Source organism: Cyanistes caeruleus, chromosome 6 (assembly GCF_971803275.1).
Source record: "Cyanistes caeruleus chromosome 6, bCyaCae1.hap1.1, whole genome shotgun sequence".
Classification (NCBI taxonomy): domain Eukaryota; kingdom Metazoa; phylum Chordata; class Aves; order Passeriformes; family Paridae; genus Cyanistes; species Cyanistes caeruleus.
This window is the reverse complement of record NC_141706.1, coordinates 5,660,785-5,678,862: the sequence shown is the minus strand read 5'-3', so window position 1 is coordinate 5,678,862 and position 18,078 is coordinate 5,660,785. Positions and strand designations below refer to the sequence as shown.

General features: G+C 62.2%; 5 protein-coding genes across 11 annotated transcripts; 2 read left to right on the top strand and 3 right to left on the bottom strand.

Moving 5' to 3' along the window:
* The first annotated feature begins 13 nt into the window (after window positions 1-13).
* CHURC1 (churchill domain containing 1) lies at window positions 14-2,824 on the top strand. Its single transcript, XM_086894735.1, has 4 exons — window positions 14-932; window positions 1,043-1,178; window positions 1,900-1,970; window positions 2,402-2,824. Exons 1-4 carry the CDS (start codon window positions 894-896, stop codon window positions 2,492-2,494), a joined length of 339 nt encoding a protein of 112 aa, XP_086750861.1. The 5' UTR covers window positions 14-893; the 3' UTR covers window positions 2,495-2,824.
* A 649-nt stretch (window positions 2,825-3,473) lies between these two features.
* Window positions 3,474-4,276, bottom strand: GPX2 (glutathione peroxidase 2). Its single transcript, XM_023928570.2, has 2 exons — window positions 3,986-4,276; window positions 3,474-3,907 (listed from the first exon to the last, which is right to left on the bottom strand). The coding sequence occupies exons 1-2, from the start codon at window positions 4,208-4,210 to the stop codon at window positions 3,557-3,559; spliced, it is 576 nt and encodes a 191-aa protein (XP_023784338.1). The 5' UTR covers window positions 4,211-4,276; the 3' UTR covers window positions 3,474-3,556.
* Window positions 4,067-8,756, bottom strand: RAB15 (RAB15, member RAS oncogene family). Of its 4 annotated transcripts, XR_015288502.1 has the most exons (8): window positions 8,582-8,750; window positions 7,251-7,311; window positions 7,047-7,107; window positions 6,873-6,950; window positions 6,700-6,789; window positions 5,677-5,742; window positions 5,338-5,543; window positions 4,067-4,156 (listed from the first exon to the last, which is right to left on the bottom strand). XR_015288502.1 is itself a non-coding variant. In XM_086894718.1 (7 exons), the coding sequence occupies exons 1-7, from the start codon at window positions 8,703-8,705 to the stop codon at window positions 5,388-5,390; spliced, it is 636 nt and encodes a 211-aa protein (XP_086750844.1). In that variant the 5' UTR covers window positions 8,706-8,750; the 3' UTR covers window positions 5,105-5,387. The 4 variants fall into 4 exon arrangements, 3 of the variants coding, with proteins under 3 accessions (XP_086750844.1, XP_023773643.2, XP_023773644.1); XM_086894718.1 differs by lacking the exon at window positions 4,067-4,156 and having other exon boundaries at window positions 5,105-5,543; XM_023917875.2 differs by lacking the exons at window positions 4,067-4,156; window positions 5,338-5,543; window positions 5,677-5,742 and having other exon boundaries at window positions 6,341-6,789; window positions 8,582-8,756.
* A 1,501-nt stretch (window positions 8,757-10,257) lies between these two features.
* Window positions 10,258-15,051, top strand: FNTB (farnesyltransferase, CAAX box, subunit beta). Its single transcript, XM_023947739.2, has 12 exons — window positions 10,258-10,393; window positions 11,413-11,477; window positions 11,593-11,665; window positions 11,906-11,997; window positions 12,283-12,429; window positions 12,504-12,587; window positions 13,186-13,272; window positions 13,348-13,477; window positions 13,559-13,691; window positions 13,784-13,895; window positions 13,982-14,096; window positions 14,592-15,051. The coding sequence occupies exons 1-12, from the start codon at window positions 10,313-10,315 to the stop codon at window positions 14,700-14,702; spliced, it is 1,230 nt and encodes a 409-aa protein (XP_023803507.2). The 5' UTR covers window positions 10,258-10,312; the 3' UTR covers window positions 14,703-15,051.
* MAX (MYC associated transcriptional regulator X) lies at window positions 15,047-18,033 on the bottom strand. 4 transcript variants are annotated; one of them, XM_086894728.1, is made up of 5 exons: window positions 17,884-18,033; window positions 17,678-17,704; window positions 16,569-16,675; window positions 16,239-16,369; window positions 15,047-15,849 (listed from the first exon to the last, which is right to left on the bottom strand). In XM_086894728.1, exons 1-5 carry the CDS (start codon window positions 17,977-17,979, stop codon window positions 15,665-15,667), a joined length of 546 nt encoding a protein of 181 aa, XP_086750854.1. In that variant the 5' UTR covers window positions 17,980-18,033; the 3' UTR covers window positions 15,047-15,664. The 4 variants fall into 4 exon arrangements, with proteins under 4 accessions (XP_086750854.1, XP_086750851.1, XP_086750852.1 ...); XM_086894725.1 differs by having other exon boundaries at window positions 16,239-16,362; window positions 16,568-16,675; window positions 17,884-18,032; XM_086894726.1 differs by lacking the exon at window positions 17,678-17,704.
* Window positions 18,034-18,078: the final 45 nt, after the last annotated feature.

The following is an 18,078-nucleotide window of genomic DNA, read 5'->3' as shown; positions in this document are numbered from 1 at the left end:
CCCGCAATGCAGCACAGCGGCGCCCCCCGGCCGCCAGCGCCACCGGCACCGGCAGCAGCACCGACCCCGGCAGCACCGGCATCGGCAGCACCGTTGGCGGCAGCATCATTGGCAGCAGCACCGGCAGTACCGGCAGCAGCGCCGGCGGCACCGGCACCTGCAGGCTGCGGAGAGGCGCAGCGCCCCGCCGACACCGGCGGGGGTCCCCGGCCATCCCCCGCGGCCAGCCCGTGTCCCCCGCTAGCTCTAGATGCCCCCCAACTAGTCCCAGGCATCCCTCAGCTAGCCCTAGGTGTCCTCCACCAGCCCTGTGAGTTCCCGAACTCGTCCCAGGTACCCCATAATTAGCCCTGGGTGACCCTCACCAGCCCTGGATGTCTCCCAGCTAGTCCTTGGTGTCCTCCATCAAACCCAGGCAGTCCCCAGCTAGCCCTGGATGACCCCCAGCTAGCCCAAGCCGCCCTACAATCAGCCCTGGGTGTCTCCCACTATTCCTGGACGCCCCCCAGGTACTTCCCAGGGTCTCCCACTAGCCCTGGATATCCCCCAGCTAATCCCATGCTGCTCCCAGCTAGCCCTAGGTGCCCTTCGTTAGTCCTAGATAGCCCTGAACCCTTCCCAGGTCACTCCAGGTGCCCCCCACTAGCCTTGGGTGCACCCAGGTAGCTGCAAGTATCCCCCACTGGCCCTGGGTGCCCGACTAGCCCAGACCACCCAATTATTCCTGGTAGCCCCAAGCAGCCCCACGGGCCCTTAGGCCCCGCCCATTCCAACAAGCCACGCCCATTGTGCGACAGGACACGCCCACACCCTGCGCCTCGGCCCCCGCCCCGTCACTGAGCCCCGCCCCTCGGCGCAGATCTCGCGACATTTGCGGGGGAGGGCGGCGCGAGATGTGCGGCGGTTGTGTGGGCACCGAGTACCCGGAGCGGGTGAGGACGGGCGCGGGGGGCGCCGGTGCCGGTCGCGGTGCCGGTCGCGGTGCCGGTCCCGGTCCCGGTCCCGGTCCCGGTCCCGGTCCCAGCCTGTGCTCCCGCCCTAGGGCACCACCTGCCTGGAGGGTGGATCTTTCCTCCTGAACTTCGTGGGGTGCGCGCAGTGCGGCCGCCGGGATTTCGTGCTCGTCGGCAACCGGGCCGCGGACCTGGACGGCGGGGAGGAGATCGTCACCTATGACCGTGCGGCGAGGGGCACCGGGGGGATGAGGGCCCGCGGGGGGAGCCTTGGGGTTCTTGAGGTTTGGGGGGCCTGAGGGGACCTTTGGGGTCTGGGGCTCTTGAGGGCGACATTTGGGGGATCCCTGAGCTATCCTTGGGGCTCAGGAATCGCTGAAGGTCGGGGCTCCGGGGGTGTTGAGTGTTCGGGGTGTTGAAGGTCCTGACGGATGCTGAAGGCTCTGGGGGATTTGTGGAGCTTGGGCGATCTCGAGGGTTAGAGAGGGCTGGAGGGGACCTTTGGGGGCTGGGGGGCACAGGTGGAGGCCTTGAAGATTGAGGTCTGGAGGTAGCATTTGTATTCAGGGGGGTCTTGGGGGCATGGGGGTTCTCGAGGGCTGGGGTGTGATGGAGAGGGCTCAGAGGTCAAAGGAGGGGGAGGCCTAAGAGAGGATTACTTTGAGTTGGGAAGATTGGGGGTCCCTGAGGGTGGGAATGGTGGATGCTCAGGGAAGGGGTCTCAAGTTTTAGAAGGAGCATCAGGGAGCTGCCAGTGAGCTTTGAGGGGGGTGAGTTGCTGTGGGGGGAATTTTGGGGGGCTTGATATTTTGGGGACTGGGACGTCTATGCCCCGGGGGTGAGGGCAGGCATAGAGGACTGGGGCTTGTCCCAGGAGATTGGGACTGGGGGGATACCCCAGGGACAGTGTCCATGTCCTCTTACCCCACTGTCCCCTGCCCCACAGACCTGTGCAAGAACTGCCACCACCTGATCGCACGCCATGAATACACCTTCAGTGTGGTGGATGACTACCAGGTTTGTCTCTTGTCCCCCAAAAGCCCTTCCTGACTCTGCCTCTGGAATTCCAGACCCACCCTTCCACAGGCTGATCCCCACCTTCCCCGAGGCAGAGTCTTGAAGGACTCAGAACTGTATCCCTGTGTTCAGGGCTACCAGGAGTCCCCCCAGCACTAGTCCATGCCTTACTGGGGAAGCCCAACTCACCTGGCGTGGGAATGTGGGTGATGGGATGGGGCTGTGACCCCCATTCCTCATTCCTGGCACATCTCCTATTCAGCAAACGGCCGGAAAAAGGACTCAGGGGAGCCACTGGGGCTGGAAACGAGATCCCCTGGCTCTGATTGCAATCAGGGATCGGGTACCGGATCTGGCTCGAGTTTCCCTGTGGGGGAGCAGGGCTGTGGCAGCCCCCCTTTTTCCAGCCCTCCCCCTTTTCCTTCCCCCAGGAATATACCATGCTGTGCCTGCTCTGCGGCCGCGCTGAGGATTCTGTCAGTATCTTGCCTGACGACCCTCGCCAGATGACCCCGCTGTTCTGATCCCCGTGTATACCTCGGGATGAGCTTCCAGGAGCTCTGGGAGATCCCTGGCACTGTAATTTCTGGGGACCACACAGTCCCTGGCATGCTTTGCTCCTCCAAACTTCCAGCCTGGATGCAGCGAACACCCAACACTGGATGCTCCCATGTTTCTGGAGCCTTTTGTTTCCGACCCCGAATGCAGCGATGGGATGCAGTGCCACGGCCCAAGCCCCACCATGTGCCGAAGACCTAAAGGAGTCCCCAAAATAGGACCCAAAGGGATTCCCACCCCCTCCCACCTCAGGAGCCCGCGTATGTGGAGTAATAAATGTGACGTGTGACAGTTCAGTGGCACAGGCAGGAGTATTTTTGGGGTGGGCTTCACCCCCTGGAGTTGGTGAAGGGTGCTGGGGGCTGATTCAGGGAACTTCTTCCATCCCAGGAGACTGTGGAATTCCTCCTTGGCCCTTCCCAGCACTGGAGAGCCCACTGCACTCTCCCAGTATTCTCCTAAACCCTGCAGAGGAAGGACTTGGATAATTTTCCCTTCCCAAGGAGTTGGTTTCATTTCCCCCTGCCCTGGGGTTTGTAAACTGGCCCTGCCCTGCTGGGAATTCCATATTCCTGAGGCAGGAAGGAACTGGGAAATCACTGCCCTGGGGTGGGTGAAATGCTGCTCTTGGCACCCGGCCAAGCAACACCTACAGGGAACTGTGTGCAGCCGGCCTGGCACCCACCTATCCCTGAGCCTCCATTTCCTGGATTTGGCACCTCAGGGCTGCATCCTTCTTCCTGCTTTCCCTGAAAGCCCCCAAAACCCACATGGGCATGGTTATGTTCCCAAAAATGTCATGGATCCATTTACACTCCCAAAAACCACGTGGATCCAGGCACGCTCCCTCCGGCTCATTTATTGCCACCAGCCCACGCCGCCCCGGCGGCTCCAACCCTCTGCCCCCATCAAGCCCCGTCCCCATGGAGGTTTCGGAGGGGGCTGTCACTCTGCGGAGAGCTGGGGCCATCCCGGGGTGACGCCTGAGCCAGGGTCACACCAGAGCCAGGATCACACTGGAGCTAGGATTACTTGGCCAGCTTGAGGAGACGCTGGATGTCGGGCTCCAGCTGGGCCGTGGGCACACGGGGGCTGTAGCGCCGGAACGGTTCCCCCTCAGGCCCCACCAGGAACTTCTCAAAATTCCAGGAGATATCGGAGCGCCGCACAGGGCTCCAGGTGACAAAGCGGGGCTCAGCCATCAGGTGTGCGGCCTCGTCAGCCGGTGCAGGCAGGTGAGCCTTGAGGTAGGCGAACACGGGATGGGTGTCGTTCCCGTTCACCTGGCACTTCTGGAACAGGGTGAAGTTGGGCTCAAAGCCGCCCCCCGGCCGCACGTGCTTCAGGGTGTTGAGGATCTCCTCGTTGGTGCCATTCTCCTGTGGTGGGGAAGGAGAAATCCAGAGCCCTGTGTTTCCCAGCTCCTCACCCCCTGCCTTGTAGCCCGTAGGACTTACCTGGTATCCAAACTGGTTACAGGGGAAGCCCAGCACGACCAGCCGCCGGGGGTAGCGGGCTTGGAGCTGGTTGAGCTGGGTGTAATCCCGCACCGTGGTGCCTCAGAGCGAAGCCACGTTCTCGATCAGGACCACGCGGCCCCGGAAAACACCAAAATCCACTTTTTCCCCCTGCAAGGAGGTGGCGCTCAGGTCATAGAAGGACTTGGCGATGGGGACGGTCATGGCTGCAGGTGTGCGGCTGTTTGTGCCCCGTGCCCTGCACCGCCTCTTAAGGGCTTCCCGGTGCTCACGTCATGGTCCAAAGGTCTCCAGGCCCCGCCGTGGCTCAGGAGAAACCAGAGCCGCCTGTCCCACCCGTGGAAGGAGGAAGGTGGCATGGGGCCAAGGCAATGCTCTACCTGCCTCAATAATTCATAGCACGGCACGGTGCGGCTGCTCATCCTAGTGCCTACGGGATGTGGGATGCTCCCAGCCTGGCACAGCATGTTCCCGGGGGTTGGGAATGACAGTGAGAGTTGGGGAATAACGGCAGTCAGGGAGTAATGGGAATCTGGGAGCTGGGGCTCTGTGAGGCACAGGAGGAGGGGACAAGTGCCCCCAGTACTCCTCATTGCCTGGTGCTGCCATGGCATCACCTCTGGGACCTCCAGTGCTGCCCATCCCAGTGCCCACCAGTCTCAGGGCACACTGGTCCCAGCACCAGCTCCAGCCTTGGCCCTATCTGCTGTGGTGCCCCTCCCAGTGCCTGGCAGCATCCTGGTGTCCACCTAGATCCCAGTAGGTTCCACTGTCTTAGTGCCCACCATCATCCCAGTAACCACTCATGCCAGCCCGCCACCATCCCTCTGCTGGTTCATCCCAGTACCCCCACCAAGCTTTCCGGCCCTGTTCTCACAGCTGGGGCTGAGCTGGTAGCCTGGCAGGCCATGGTGGTGGCCATGGCACCCCACGGGCACCATGCCCCATGTCCCTGTGCCCAGCCTGGAAAGGGGACACCATGCTGGCAGCCCCAGATCACCCTCAATTATTGATCACCACTCGGGTGTCCATGCCCAGGCTGTGCCTGCTGCCATGGCATCACGCCCACAGCCCCCCTGGAGCACACGGACCACCAGCCCCTCCAGCATCACCTTTATTCTGCAAACCACTGTGTAAAACCGGGGGTCCCACGGGGTGGCACAGGGTGGGCACACAGCGCCTGGACAGCCCTCACCCCACCCACAAACTGAGGGGGGCACAGGTGCCAGGATGGGGGGGCCCCCCTTGCCACCTTCCCATCTCCCCCCCGTTCCTGAGGGTGTCCCGTGTTGCCCCCCACTCCATGGGGGCTGCCCCAATCCTGCCCCTACCAAGCCCCCTGACACAGCCTGGGGAGGAGGGGTCAGGGATGTCCCAGCCTTCAACACCAGCAGGTTTTGGGGGTGTCCTCGCTCCCCAGGGGCTGCTGCTCATCCTCCTCCAGCCGGGCCAGGGTGGGGGCACGGGGTGGCCCCCGCAGCTCATCCAGCTCCTTGCGGTGTGCCTGCAGCACCAGCTCCGTCAGCCGCGTGAAGGACTGTGGGAGAGGGGTGGGGTGAACCTGGGAGACCCCTCCAGTACCCCCTGACCTCTCCAGGTGGCCCAGGCCACCCCCAGCTCCCTCAGAGACCCACCCCCTGGCCCTCTTCCCCTCCCCAGGCCCCTCATACCTCCTTGATGTTGAGGTTGCTGCAGGCACTGGTCTCGTAGAAATCCATCCCGTATTCCCTGGCCAGCTGCAGCACCAGGGGTTTGGCGGGGGTGGGGGAGGTAGGATGATTTGGGGGGAGGGGGGATTCAATACCTCTGGCCCCCTCTCTGGACCGTGCACAGCCGGGCACGGACAGACAGGAGAGCTGCGGGGTGGTGGGGACTGGCATAGGGGCACACCTGGGGTTGGGTGCAGGGGGCTCTGGGAGGGGCGCTGGCTGCTTTGGGGTCCAGAGGTCACTGGGAGGGATACTGGGGGGAATTGGGTGCTTTAGGGCTGCAGAGGAGCACGAAGGAGGTGTGGGGAGGGGTTGTTGGACACCCTGGGGTAGCACTGGGCAGTCAATGGGTTTCCTGGATGCTCTGGGTGCTCTGGATGCTCTGGAGCTGCAAGGGCAGGGTCAGGGGTCCCTGGGTTCAGACTGCAGGAGCATGGAATGGTCACTGGATACAGATAGGGAGGTTTGGGGGTCCCTGGATATGGGTGGGGCTGCAGGAAGGCTATTGGGGTCCATGTGGAATGCAGGGAGGGCTTGTGGAGGCTCTGGCCATGCTGGGATTGCAGGGAGGTGCACTGTGTGTTTTGGGGGTCAAGGGGGACACTGAGGGGGTCACTGTGTGATTCAGGGGTGCAGGAGACCATGCTGGAGGTACAGGGAGAGATTAGGGGTCTCTGAACATTTTACAGGTGGGGAAGAGGGAGCCTTGGGGGTGCTCAACTACTGCAGGGGTGGAGTGGAAGAGGGTTCCCACACACTGGGGGAGCAGGATTTGGGGTGTCTGGGTACAGACTGCAAGATGGGGAGGGTCCCTGGTCTTGGTGGGAGGGGCTGGGGAGGTCTGGGGGTCCCGGATAGAGGTAGGGCTGCAGGAGGGCTGTTGGGGTCCCGAGTGCAGAGGGGGCTCAGGAAGAGGCTGGCCATGCTGGGGGTGCAGGAAGGGTCCTGCCCCCTGGGGGGGAGCACACAGCAGCCCCCGCTCACCTGCAGCCCTTGCTCTTTGGGCACTTGCCTCTTGTGCTCCTCGTCCGCCTTGTTCCCGATGAGGATTTTCTGGACGCCATCAGGTGCGTACTGGGCGGGGGAACAGTGTAAGGACCCCCCTGCCACACACACACGGCTGGGGAACCTCCAAACCTTCCCTCACCAACCCCCACCTCATCCACGTCGCTGGCCCACTTCACGATGTGCTGGTAGGAGCGCTCGCTGCTGATGTCGTACACCAGGAAAATGCCCTGCAGGGGGTGGGGGGAGGCCGTTGACATCCCAAAACTGTGCCTCAGTTTCCCCTTTCCTGTGCACCAGGACGGGGAGCTCCCTGTCCCCTGTACCTGTGCCCGTCGATAGTACTGCTTGGTGATGGTCTGGTACCGCTCCTGGCCAGCTGTGTCCCTGCCCGGGGACAGTGGGTCAGTGCCACCTCCCATGGCATGAGTTTGGCAGGGCTCAGCCCCTGCCTAGGGTGGGGGGAGCGGGACTCATACCCCCCAAAATTTCTTCCCTCTTTCCCCCGAGGATCCAGTGCTGCCACTCACCAGATCTGTATCCGCACCTTGATCCCATCCACCTCGATGGTCTTCATCTTGAAGTCGACACCTGGGATTGGAATAGGAGAGGTTTCGGGGCATCCTGGTGTTTCCCTCTGCAGGAGCTGTTGTCACTGGGGCCCTCTGGTGCCCTCACCTCTCCTGGCCCACCCAATGCCCCACCATGGCTTGGTGCTGGTCCCCACACCCGGTGCCTGGCCTGGCAGGAGGCCCTGGTGCCAGGTGGTGATCCTGGTGCTCCCAGTTCCCCGGAGCTGCAGCTGTCCAGTTCTCCCAGTTCCCCAGTGCTACAGCTTCTCGGTGCTGTGGCTGCCCAATGCTTTCAGTTCCCGGTTGCACGCTGCTCCTGGTTCCCCTGGGCCAGAGGTGCCTGGCCCTCCCGGTTCTCCTGTGCCCATGACTTCCTGACTCCCTGATGCTCCCGGTTCCCTGGAGTCGCGGCTCTCCAGAGCTGCCGGTTTCCCAGTTTCCCTATGCTGCAGTTTCCCGGTGGTCCCGGCTTATGAATGCCCCCGGTTTCACCGTTTCCCGATGCCCATGGCTTCCCGGTTCCCCGGTGCTGCGACTCCCGATGCTCCTGGCTCCCTGGTGCCCACAGTTTCCCCTCTCCCCGGTGCCTACGGTTTTCCCTCTCTCTGGTTACCTGTTTCCCCATGTTCCTAGTGTTGCAGCTCTCCAGTGCCCACGGTTAACCCTTTCCCGGTGCCCCCGCTTTTCCTGTGCCCACCACTCCCCGGTTCCCTGGTTCCCACTATTCCCGGGTGCCCTGGTTTCCCGTTTCTCCGATCCCGTGGCTTCCCAGCTCCTCGGCAGTCCCGGTTCCTCGATGCCCACAGTTTTCCCGTTCACTGGTTTCTCCGTTGCTGAGTCTCCCTTGTCCTCCCGGTTCTCCGGTTCCCACGGTTTTCCCGCTCCCCGGTTGCCCATTTTCCCGTTTCCCCAGTGCTGTGGCTTCCCAGAACTCACGGTTTCCTGATGCCCACGGCTCCCCAGTTCCCCGGTTTCCCTTTTCCCCGGTACTGCGGCTCCCAGTGCTCCCGGTTATCCGGTGCTGCGCTTCCCCATCGCTCCCGATTCCTTGATGCTCCCGGTTTCACGTTTCCCCGGTGCCGCAGCTCCCCATTTCCCCGGTGTTCCCGGTTCTCTGGCTTCCCGTTTCCAAGGTGCTGCGGCTCCCAGTCTTCCCGGTTGCCCGGTTCCCCGATGCTCCCGTTTCCCCGGTGCTGCGCCTCCCCACTGTTCCCGCTTCCCCGATGCTCCCGGTTCCCCGTTTCCCCGCTCCCGCCGCCGCGGCCGCCGTGCGCTGCCGGTGCCGGTACCGATGGTGGAGATGTGGGCGGGGTGGAACTGGTTGTCGGTGAACCGGCAGAGCAGGCAGGTCTTGCCCACGCCCGAATCCCCGAGCAGCAGCAACCGGAACAGCACGTCGTACTGCTTGGCCATGGCGGGCCCGGGCCGCCGCCGCCGCCGCCACACCGGGGCCGCTCCGGGGCCGCGAGCTGCGCCGCCGCCGCCGCCGCCGCCGCGCCGGGCCGGGCTGGCACCGGGGGATGCACCGGGGCGGGGCGGGGCGGGGGCGGCGGCGGCGGGAGGGGGCACCGGGAGGGGAAACGAGGGGGGCGACACCGGGGATGGACCGGCGGATGCTGTGGGGAGCGGGGAGGGGACACCGGGGATACACCGGGAATACACCGGGAATACACCGGGAGATGCTGTGGGGAATTGGGCGGCGAAACGGGGAATGGACTGAGAGGAGAGATGGGGAAAACAGTGGGACGGAGCCAGGAATGAGCCGTAGGATATGCTGGGGATGCTTTGGAAAACGGGAGGTAGGAGACAGGGGAGGCACCGGGGGACCAGTGAGGATTCCGAGGGCTCCGGGAGCACCGGGGATGTACCCGGTATTCCCAATGCTCTGGGGGCGCTGGGAAGGGGACAGAGGGGTGCAGCAGGGGACACTGGGGGGACACAGAGCTGCACCAGAGGAACTGGTGACACTTCGGAAGGATGGGGCGGCGCCCAGTGGGACCTGGACAAGGAGGGGGTGTCCAGATTGTCCTATCCAGGGACAAGGCCCCCATGGGAACCTCGTGAGGGTCAACAAGGCCAAGGGCAGGGTTGGCACATGGATCAGGATGACTCCTGAGATAAGTGCAGGATGGGGTGATGGGATGGAGAACAGCCCAAATGAGACGAATCTGAGGGGATGAGAGGCTGGATATGACCTGGCAACGTGTGCTGGCAGCCCTGGAAAACCACTCATGGCCTGGGCTGTGTCACGGGCAGCATGGGCAACAGGTGAGGGGGGATTGTTCTCCTGTGCCCCACTCAGGTGAAATCCCACATGGAGCACTGTGTCCATCCCTGGGGTCCTTGTCATGGGAAGGACATGGAGTTGCTGGAGCAAGTCCAGAGAAAGCCATAGAAATGGTCCAAGGGCTAAGAACAAGCTGGGAGAGCTGGGATTGCTCAGCCTGGAGAAAAGAAGGCTCCAGGGAGAGTTAGAGCCATTTCCAGCGTCCGTAGGGGCTCCAAGAGAGATGGAGAGGGACTTGGAATGAGGGCATGGAGTGACAGGACAAGGGGCAATGTCTCCAAAGTGGAAGAGGGGAGGTGTGGGTTGGATATTAGGAAAAAATTCTTCTCTGTGAGGGTGGAGAGGCACTGGAGTGGATTTCCCAGAGAGGCTGTGGCTGGCTCATCCCTGGAAGTGTCCAAGGCCAGGCTGGACAGGGCTTGGAGCACCCTGCTCTAGCAGAAGGTCTCCCTGCCCATGGCAGGGGATGGAACTGGATGGGTTTTAGGGTTCTTATCAACCCAGCCCGTGGATTCTACGATGACGTAACAAATGACGTCACACCACGATGACGCAGCGCCCCGGGGGGTGGTGGTGGCTCCTCCGCGCACGCGCACCGGAGCTGGGCGTGACCAAGACTGAAGGGGCGTGGTCACCTGGGAAAGGGGCGTGGCCATGTGCGCTGGGCGTGGCCAGGAACGCGGCCACGCGTCCCCTCCCGGCCGCCGTCGCCCGCTGCCCCCGCGGCCGCAGCATGGCGGGAGCGGCCCCCGGCTCCGGCGGGCGGCGGCGGCTGCGGGACGATGGGCTGCGGACCTGCACCTCCGCCGAGCAGGTGCCAGGGGGCTGCAGGGTGCGGCGTGGGGTGTTGGGGCGGTGGGCTCTGGAGTGCCAGACTGCCGTGGGGCTGGGGTTTGGGGTGCCATGGAAGTGGGGTTTGGGGTGCGATGGAAGTGGGGTCTGGGGTGTCAAGCTGCCGTGGGGCTGGGATTTGAGGTGCCATGGAATTGGGTTTTGGGGTGCCAGACTGGCGTGGGGCTGGGCTTTGGGGTACCATGGGACTGGGGTTTGGGGTGCCAGGCTGCCGTGGGGCTGGGCTTTGGGCTGCTCTGGGACGGGGCTCAGGGGTGCCATGGCACTGGGTGATCGCTATCCCAGTGTCCCTGCGGAGCTACTGTCCCCACAGCCGCTGTCACAGCAGCCCAGCAGCGAGCAGTGTTTTGGGGGGTCCGGCGGTGCTGCCGCCCGCCAGCCACGGCAGCTTCCATGGGACACATCCGCCAGAACCAGTCGCGGGAGGGTGAGGGGTCCTGGGACAGCCAGACTCTCCCCTCTGTCCCTTTATCCTGACCCAGCCCTGGCAGCTGCCCTGGGTGCTGGGACGGGGTAAAAAGTGACTCCGGGTTTCCCAATCCGTGGGGTTCTTGCTCAATTCTGCCCTGGCAGGACACAGTGCCATGGATATGGGTCCCCCTGTGGCCTCTCCTCACCCCTGAGGCTGATCCTGGGGTATTTCCTTGAGGATTATCACGGCTTAGAGCGTCCAAGTCCCCGGTTATCTCAGCGTGAGCGGGAGGAGGGTGTTTTCCATCACAGACTTGCAATGAACCAAACTCAAGCTGGATTTGTAAAGCAGCACAGGATGGTGCTGGATTCTGGCATAATTTGGGGCACAAAGCTCCTGGGGATTCCTACTTTTAGAATTCCTAATTTTACTGGGTGAGATGGGGCTGTGAATTGATAAACCCCTGGGATGGGGTGGAGGCTGGAGGGCTCAGTGGGGACCATGTTTGGGATGTGCCGAGCCTCTTTCCAGAGCCCACCATAGTCTTTATTCCCATTTTTCCTGACAAGTCCAAGGTGGAGGACATCGTGCAGGAGGTCTATGATGCCTACAAGACAAACCATCACTCCTCACAGTGAGTATCAAAACTCCTAAAAAAAGACACTGACCCCAGGATTCTGCCCCTCCTGCCACTGTCCCCGTTTTCTCAGGCTATCCTGCCTGCTCATCCTCTCCTCTCTGTATTCCAGGTACGTCCTGCACCGGGAAAAGCACTTCCATTACCTGAAGAGAGGCCTCCGGCAGCTCACTGAAGCTTATGAGGTACCAGGAATGCCGGATATTCCACCTGCAGCCACTGGCTGGGGTGAACCCCTCACCCTGAGGCTGTCACCAGGGTTGTTTGTTGCCGGGAGTTTGCCAGTCCCAGAGTGGACACAGCATTCCCTGTGTGCCCAGGCTCATCCCAGCGATGCTCTGGGGGTTCTCCTGGGTGTCTCCTCACTCCTGCCTGCTCCTGCCGTGTCCAGTGCCATTCCCTGACTGTGCCCTCTGTCCTTGCAGTGTCTGGATGCCAGTCGTCCCTGGCTCTGCTACTGGATCCTGCACAGCCTGGAGCTGTTGGATGAGCCCATTCCCGAGTCGGTGGCCTCTGAGTAAGTGGGGAGAGCTGGGGGGGACCCCATCATGGCCTCTGTCGCTGCAGGCCACCCTCGTGACTCCGGAGGTGCCACCTCCCGCTGTCCCCAGAGCAAAGGAGCGCTTTGTCTCCCTGCCACCGTCAATGCCGCCCATTCTTCCGGCGGCTTCCTCGTGACGACGGAGATGGGAGGGTGACACCCCCGGCTTCGACCTCGGGGGGATTCACAAGGCTGGGAGGGGATGTATCACCCCAGTGAGTGACACAGGTGACACTGAGCCCCCTCCCCACCTTCCCGCAGTGTCTGCCAATTCCTGAGGCGGTGCCAGAGCCCCCAGGGTGGATTTGGGGGGGGTCCTGGCCAACACCCCCACCTCGCCCCCACCTACGCCGCCGTCAACGCGCTCTGCATCATCGGCACCGAGGAGGCCTTCGGCATCATCGACAGGTCTGGGGGGCTGGGAGAAGCTGGGTGGGAGGTGGGGTGCATGTCCCCCCTCTCATAGGTGCTGGATTCCGCAGGAAGAAGCTCTTGGAATACCTGCACTCGCTGAAGCAGCCGGATGGCTCCTTCCTCATGCACGTGGGTGGAGAGGTGGATGTCAGGTGGGTGAGAGCTGCATGGGGGGGCTGTTTTGGAGGCCATGGGCATTTTGGGGAGCCAGTGCTGGAAGCAGATGCTATGGTGGGGAGCTGATGCCATTCTGGGGATTCAGTGCTGGGAGCTGGTGATGATTTTGAGAGCCAGTATCATTTTGGGGAGCTGGTGCCATGGTGAGGAGCCACTGCTAGTTTGGGGTACAGTTTTGGGGAGTCAGTGTTGTTTTGAGGAGTGAGTGCTGGGAGCTGGTGCCATTCTGAGGAGCCAGTGCCATGGCAGGGTGCAATTTTGGGGAACTGGTGGTGTTTTGGGGAGTGGCTGGTGCTGTTCTGGGGAGCTGGTACTGTGGTGGGGAGCCAGTGCCATAGGGAGGTGTAGTTTTGAGGAGCCAAAGCTGTTTTGGGGCGCTGGTGCCATGGCAGGGGACCAGTGACACGAGCCACTGCCATGGTAAGGTGCCGTTGCAGGGAGCCAGTGCTGGATCAAACCTTGTGCTGTTTTGGGGAGCCAGAGTAATTTTAGGGAGCTGGTGCTACTTTGGGGTGCCAGTGCCACATCCCCGAGTACCTGTCTCCTGAATCTCTGGGCACCCTTTTCCTGCAGGAGTGCCTACTGTGCCGCCTCAGTGGCCTCGCTGACCAACATCCTGACACCCGCACTCTTCGCTGGGACGGCCGAGTGGATCGCCAGGTGAGATCTGGGGACAGGTGGGGGACAGGGGATGACATTCCTGGCGTCCCTGCTGCCCTGACCCTGCTCTCACAGATGCCAGAACTGGGAGGGTGGGATCGGCGGCGTGCCGGGCATGGAGGCGCACGGCGGCTACACTTTCTGCGGCATGGCTGCGCTGGTCATCCTCAAGCAGGAACACCTGCTGAACCTCCGGAGCCTGCTGGTGAGTGACCTCTTTGGGTTACTGGGGGGTCTCATCCTGCTGTGGATCTTTTGTCTCACACTGGTTGCCATCACCCCACAGCACTGGGTGACTGGGCGGCAAATGCGCTTCGAGGGCGGATTCCAGGGCCGCTGCAACAAGCTGGTGGATGGGTGCTACTCCTTTTGGCAAGCCGGGCTCCTGCCCCTGCTCCATCGGGCACTCCATGCCAGGGGTGAGTTGCCACAAGCTTCATCTGTCCCCAGAATGGCATCTTGAGGGATTTGACACCTTCTCTGGTGTTTCTCCTCTGGGTTTCCCTTCCAGGCGATCCGGCGCTGAGCATGGCGCACTGGATGTTCGACCAGCTGGCACTGCAGGAATACATTCTCTTGTGCTGCCAGTGCCCAGCTGGCGGGCTGCTGGATAAGCCAGGAAAGTGAGTGCAGTGGGGAACACGGGGCTGCCTGGCATCAGGGATGCCCAGATGCCCCCTTAGCATCCCAGTTATCTCCTTGCATGCAGATCCCGGGATTTCTACCACACTTGCTACTGCCTGAGTGGGCTGGCCATTGCACAGCACTTCGGAAGTGGAGATCTCCACAATGAGGTGGTCCTGGGTATCCCTGAGAATTGCCTGGTAAGTGCTAGGGATTGCTGGGGTGGGCAGGGATGAGCTTCCAGTGCTCCACAGCACTGAGAAAGGCAGATCCAATGGCAGTGGGAAAAGTTTGGGTTCAGCCTGGAGAAGAGAAGGCTTCAGGGAGAGCTTAGAGCTGCTTCAAGGGCCTAAAGAGCTACAAGGGAGCTGGAGTCGGGCTTTGGACAAGGGCTTGGAGTGACAGGACAAGGGGGAATGACTCCAAACTGGAAAAGGGTAATTTTAGATGGGATATGGGGAAGAAATTCTTCCCTGTGAGGGTGCTGAGACCTTGGCTCAGGCTGCCCAGAGAAGCTGTGGCTGCCCTATCCCTGGAAGTGTTCAAGACCTGTTTGGACCAGGCTTGGAGCAACATGGGATGGCAGAGATTCCCTGTGCACAGTGGGTTGGACTAGATTATCCTTAAGGTGCCTTCCCATTCAAACCATTCCAGGACTCCGTGATTAACATCCTCCATCCCTCTCTCTCCCACAGCAGGCCACACACCCTGTCTACAACATTGCCCCAGAGAAGGTGGCGAGGGCTGTGATGCACTTCCTGCAGTATCCCGTGCCCAGCCTGGATCCGACATCCACTGCTGAGTAGGGGGGTCCTGCTGCTGGCTCGGGGTGCTGAGTCCCGGGAGCGAGCAGCACAACCCATCCCCGCGGCGGCCTGGCCAGGCAGAGCGAGGTGCTCAGGGTGCTAGCAATACCAAAATCCAGCCTGCTCTGGGCCTGGTGTCCTGCTGCCATCCTGGCCAGAGCCGAGGTGGGACACGGGCTCTGGCAGAGCTTTTAGGCATCAATAAAACAGAAATGACACCCGCCATGTGCTGGTGGCCCCGGGGATGTGGGGCAGGAGGTGATGCCACGTCTGGATCTGGTGGCACCGACTTCCCCCTTTCCAAGAACACGCGGTAACCACGGGGGAGGATAAAATAAGTGGAATTTTGGCTTTTTTTGTTTATTATTTATAGTCTTATAGTAAAGGGAAGCCTTAACTTGCAAGACAATTCTGGGCAGTATGTACAACATACCTTAGATCCATGGAATGGCATCAAAATGGGGGGAAAAGGGGCACCTACGGGGCAGGGATGGGCCAATGGAGTTTGGAAAATGCCACGGAGGTTGGGAAGGGTCAAGGGAGGAGAGGAGGAGGAGGAGTGGGGAAGGAGCCCCCAAGCCTGGCTCTGTGCTCCGCCGACTCGGGCAGGTGGAGTTGCACACGGAGAAAATAAATAGGGAGATTCCCCCCCCAGTGCTTGCTCCTTTTTGGGGGGGGGCTGCCCGGCTCCTCCCCGTTCTGGACTGCACTGGTCCCCGGGTATAAATAGAAATGCTCCTATAAAACCAGGAGGGAAGGGGAGGGGGGTCGCTAGCGGAGGGGAGTTGGCGGGGGAGTCTCCCTGACCCCCCAAGTCTTTCTGCTCGGCCTGGCCGGCTCCCCCCGGGGCCGGCGCGCTGGGAGCAGGGAAGGGGCCAGGGAGGGCTGGGAAGCTGCAGTCCGAGAGCTTCTAGGAGCGGAGGGAGCAAGTCCTGCCGCGGGCCGGGGGGCGGCGGGGGGGCCTAACTGGCCTCCATGCGCAGCTTCTTCCTGTTCTGCGGCTCGTCGGGCTCCGAGTCGGAGCTGGAGTCGGAGCCACCGTCGAAGGCGGAGATGGCGCTGCCCTTGGGGTTGGTGTAGAGGCTGTTGTCCGCGGGATAGCTGGCCTGGAGCTGGGCACTGGCTCGGGCCTTCTCCAGCGCACGCACTGTGAGGGACGGCATCGTGTCACCCCCGGGCCCAGCCCTGCCTGCAGCCCAGCTCCTGCCAGGCCCCAGCTCCCACTGAATCCAGGATCCCGAACTCTTCCGGACTCCAGGTCCTGCCAGACCCAGCTCCCACTGAATTCTTGACCTTGCCAGACCCTGGTACTGCCACGCCTCAGCTCTCACCAGATCCCAACTCCCACTGGATCTCAGCTCCCACCAGATACTGGATTCTGATGGATCGTATCTCCTGCCAGACCCCAGCTCCCACTGGATCTTGGACCCCAAAGCCTACTGGACCCCAGATCCTGGCTCCCAAACACTGTCAGACCCCAGCTCCTGAATCTCATGCCCTGCCAGACCCCATCTCCAGCCGGATCTCAGCTACCACCTTGCTGCTCCAGTAGCGCATTCTGCCGCTTGAGGTCATCGATGTCCTGCTGGTGTGTGTGGTTTTTCCGGCGCATGTACTGGATGTACTCTGTGGCTTTGTCCAGGATTTGGGCCCGGGATGCCTGTTGCAATAGTGGGAAAAGCCAGAGGCAAGATAAAGACCTAGTTCAGGGGAAAAACTGGAATTTTACCTCCCTCATCCCACCCTGGCTCTGGTCCTTGCTGGGAACTCCAGTGGCACAAGAGAGCCTGAGGAACATCCCAGATCGAGATGCCTGAACCACGGGTGGGTTCTGTCTGTGCTCCCAGCACGCTCCATAAACTCACCTTCTCTCCTTGGAGCGAGGGCACGGAATCCCGCAGGCTGTGGAAGCTATCCTTGATGTGGTCCCTGCGCTTGCGCTCCAGCGCGTTGTGATGAGCCCGTTTATCGGCCTGGGAGGGGGGGACAGGGGTGGCACTGGGAGGAGGCCACCACCTGCACCCCCAAAATTCCTTCTGCAAGAGCTCTGCTGAGCCCCCAGGGCGGCTCCGTGGCTGTGACGCCTCCGGCTGGGCCGCCAGGGCGTGGGAAGGAGGCGGCTCCCAGTGCTTTCGGTTTCCCCAGCTTCCTGCTGCCAGGGCAGCTCTGGGTCCCGGGGAGAACGGGTAACTTCCCCCCTGGAACATGGTTACCTCCTCCCCTGCCCCCCTCAACCAACCAAACACAAGCCCCCCCGCCATGCCCTCTGTCAACCCCTTGTGTTGTTCCCCAAACATAGCCCCACCCCCCCAAGTGACGGCCCCACACATAACACCCCCCCAACACCCCCGCTTTACCCCAGAAAGCCTCCCACTCCCCCTCCCTTAAAAAGCCCCAGATCTTCTTCCACACGACCTCAAGCCCCACTGATGTCCTCCCAATAAGACACCCAGCCCCACAGGACTCCCCCAAACCCAGCTGCCCCCCTAAAAGACATGACTCCATGGATCACTTTCTGTGTCACAGCCCCCAGCCCAAATAAGACCTCCCTGCCCACAGGTGTCCCCATCCCAAGCCCAAGCCTGCTCCCCAAAAGACCCCCAACCCAACTGGTGTCCTCCCCTTCCAAGAATCCCATCCCCACAGGAGGACACCCCCAAGCCCAGATTTCTCCCCCAAGATCCCCATCCCCATGTCACCTCCCCCCCCGCAAAATACCTCAGCCCCAAAGGTGTGTTCCCCTCAAAAAAAAGACCCCCAACCCCACTGGTTCCTCTCTCAACACCCCCAACCCCACTGTTGTTTCCCCGACACGCCGATCCCCACAGGACACGCCCAACACCCCCATCCCCCCAGGATCCCCATTCCCCCGGTCCCCTTCCATGTCACCCCCTCCCCAAATCCCGCCCCCTTCACACCCCCGCCCACGTGCTCCCGCTCCCGGGGGCGCTGCGGGGCGGCCCCCAGCGACCTACCGCGGACTGAAACCTCGGCTGCTCCTCCTGAGGAGCCCCGACCCGGGCGAGGAGGAAGAGGAAGAAGATGGTGGGGGGGGGCGCCGCCATATGAAGGAAGAACACACACAAACCAAACATTACCCCATTCCCAGCCCTCCTAAGGTGGGGAAGAGCCACGGGGGGGTAATCCCAGGGATTGTCCCGGGGTTGGGGGCCCAACTCACGTCGCTCTCCACCTCGATGTCATCGTTGTCGCTCATCGCTCCCGCCCGGGTGAAGCCGCGGGCCGCGCCGCCACAACAACAGCCCGCACCGCGCATGCGCGGAAGTCGGGGGGGGTAATGATGGCGCCGGGCGACGCGAACGGTCGCGGGACTTGTGGTTTGAGTGGGGAGATGGAGGCATCTTCCACGTGGCGG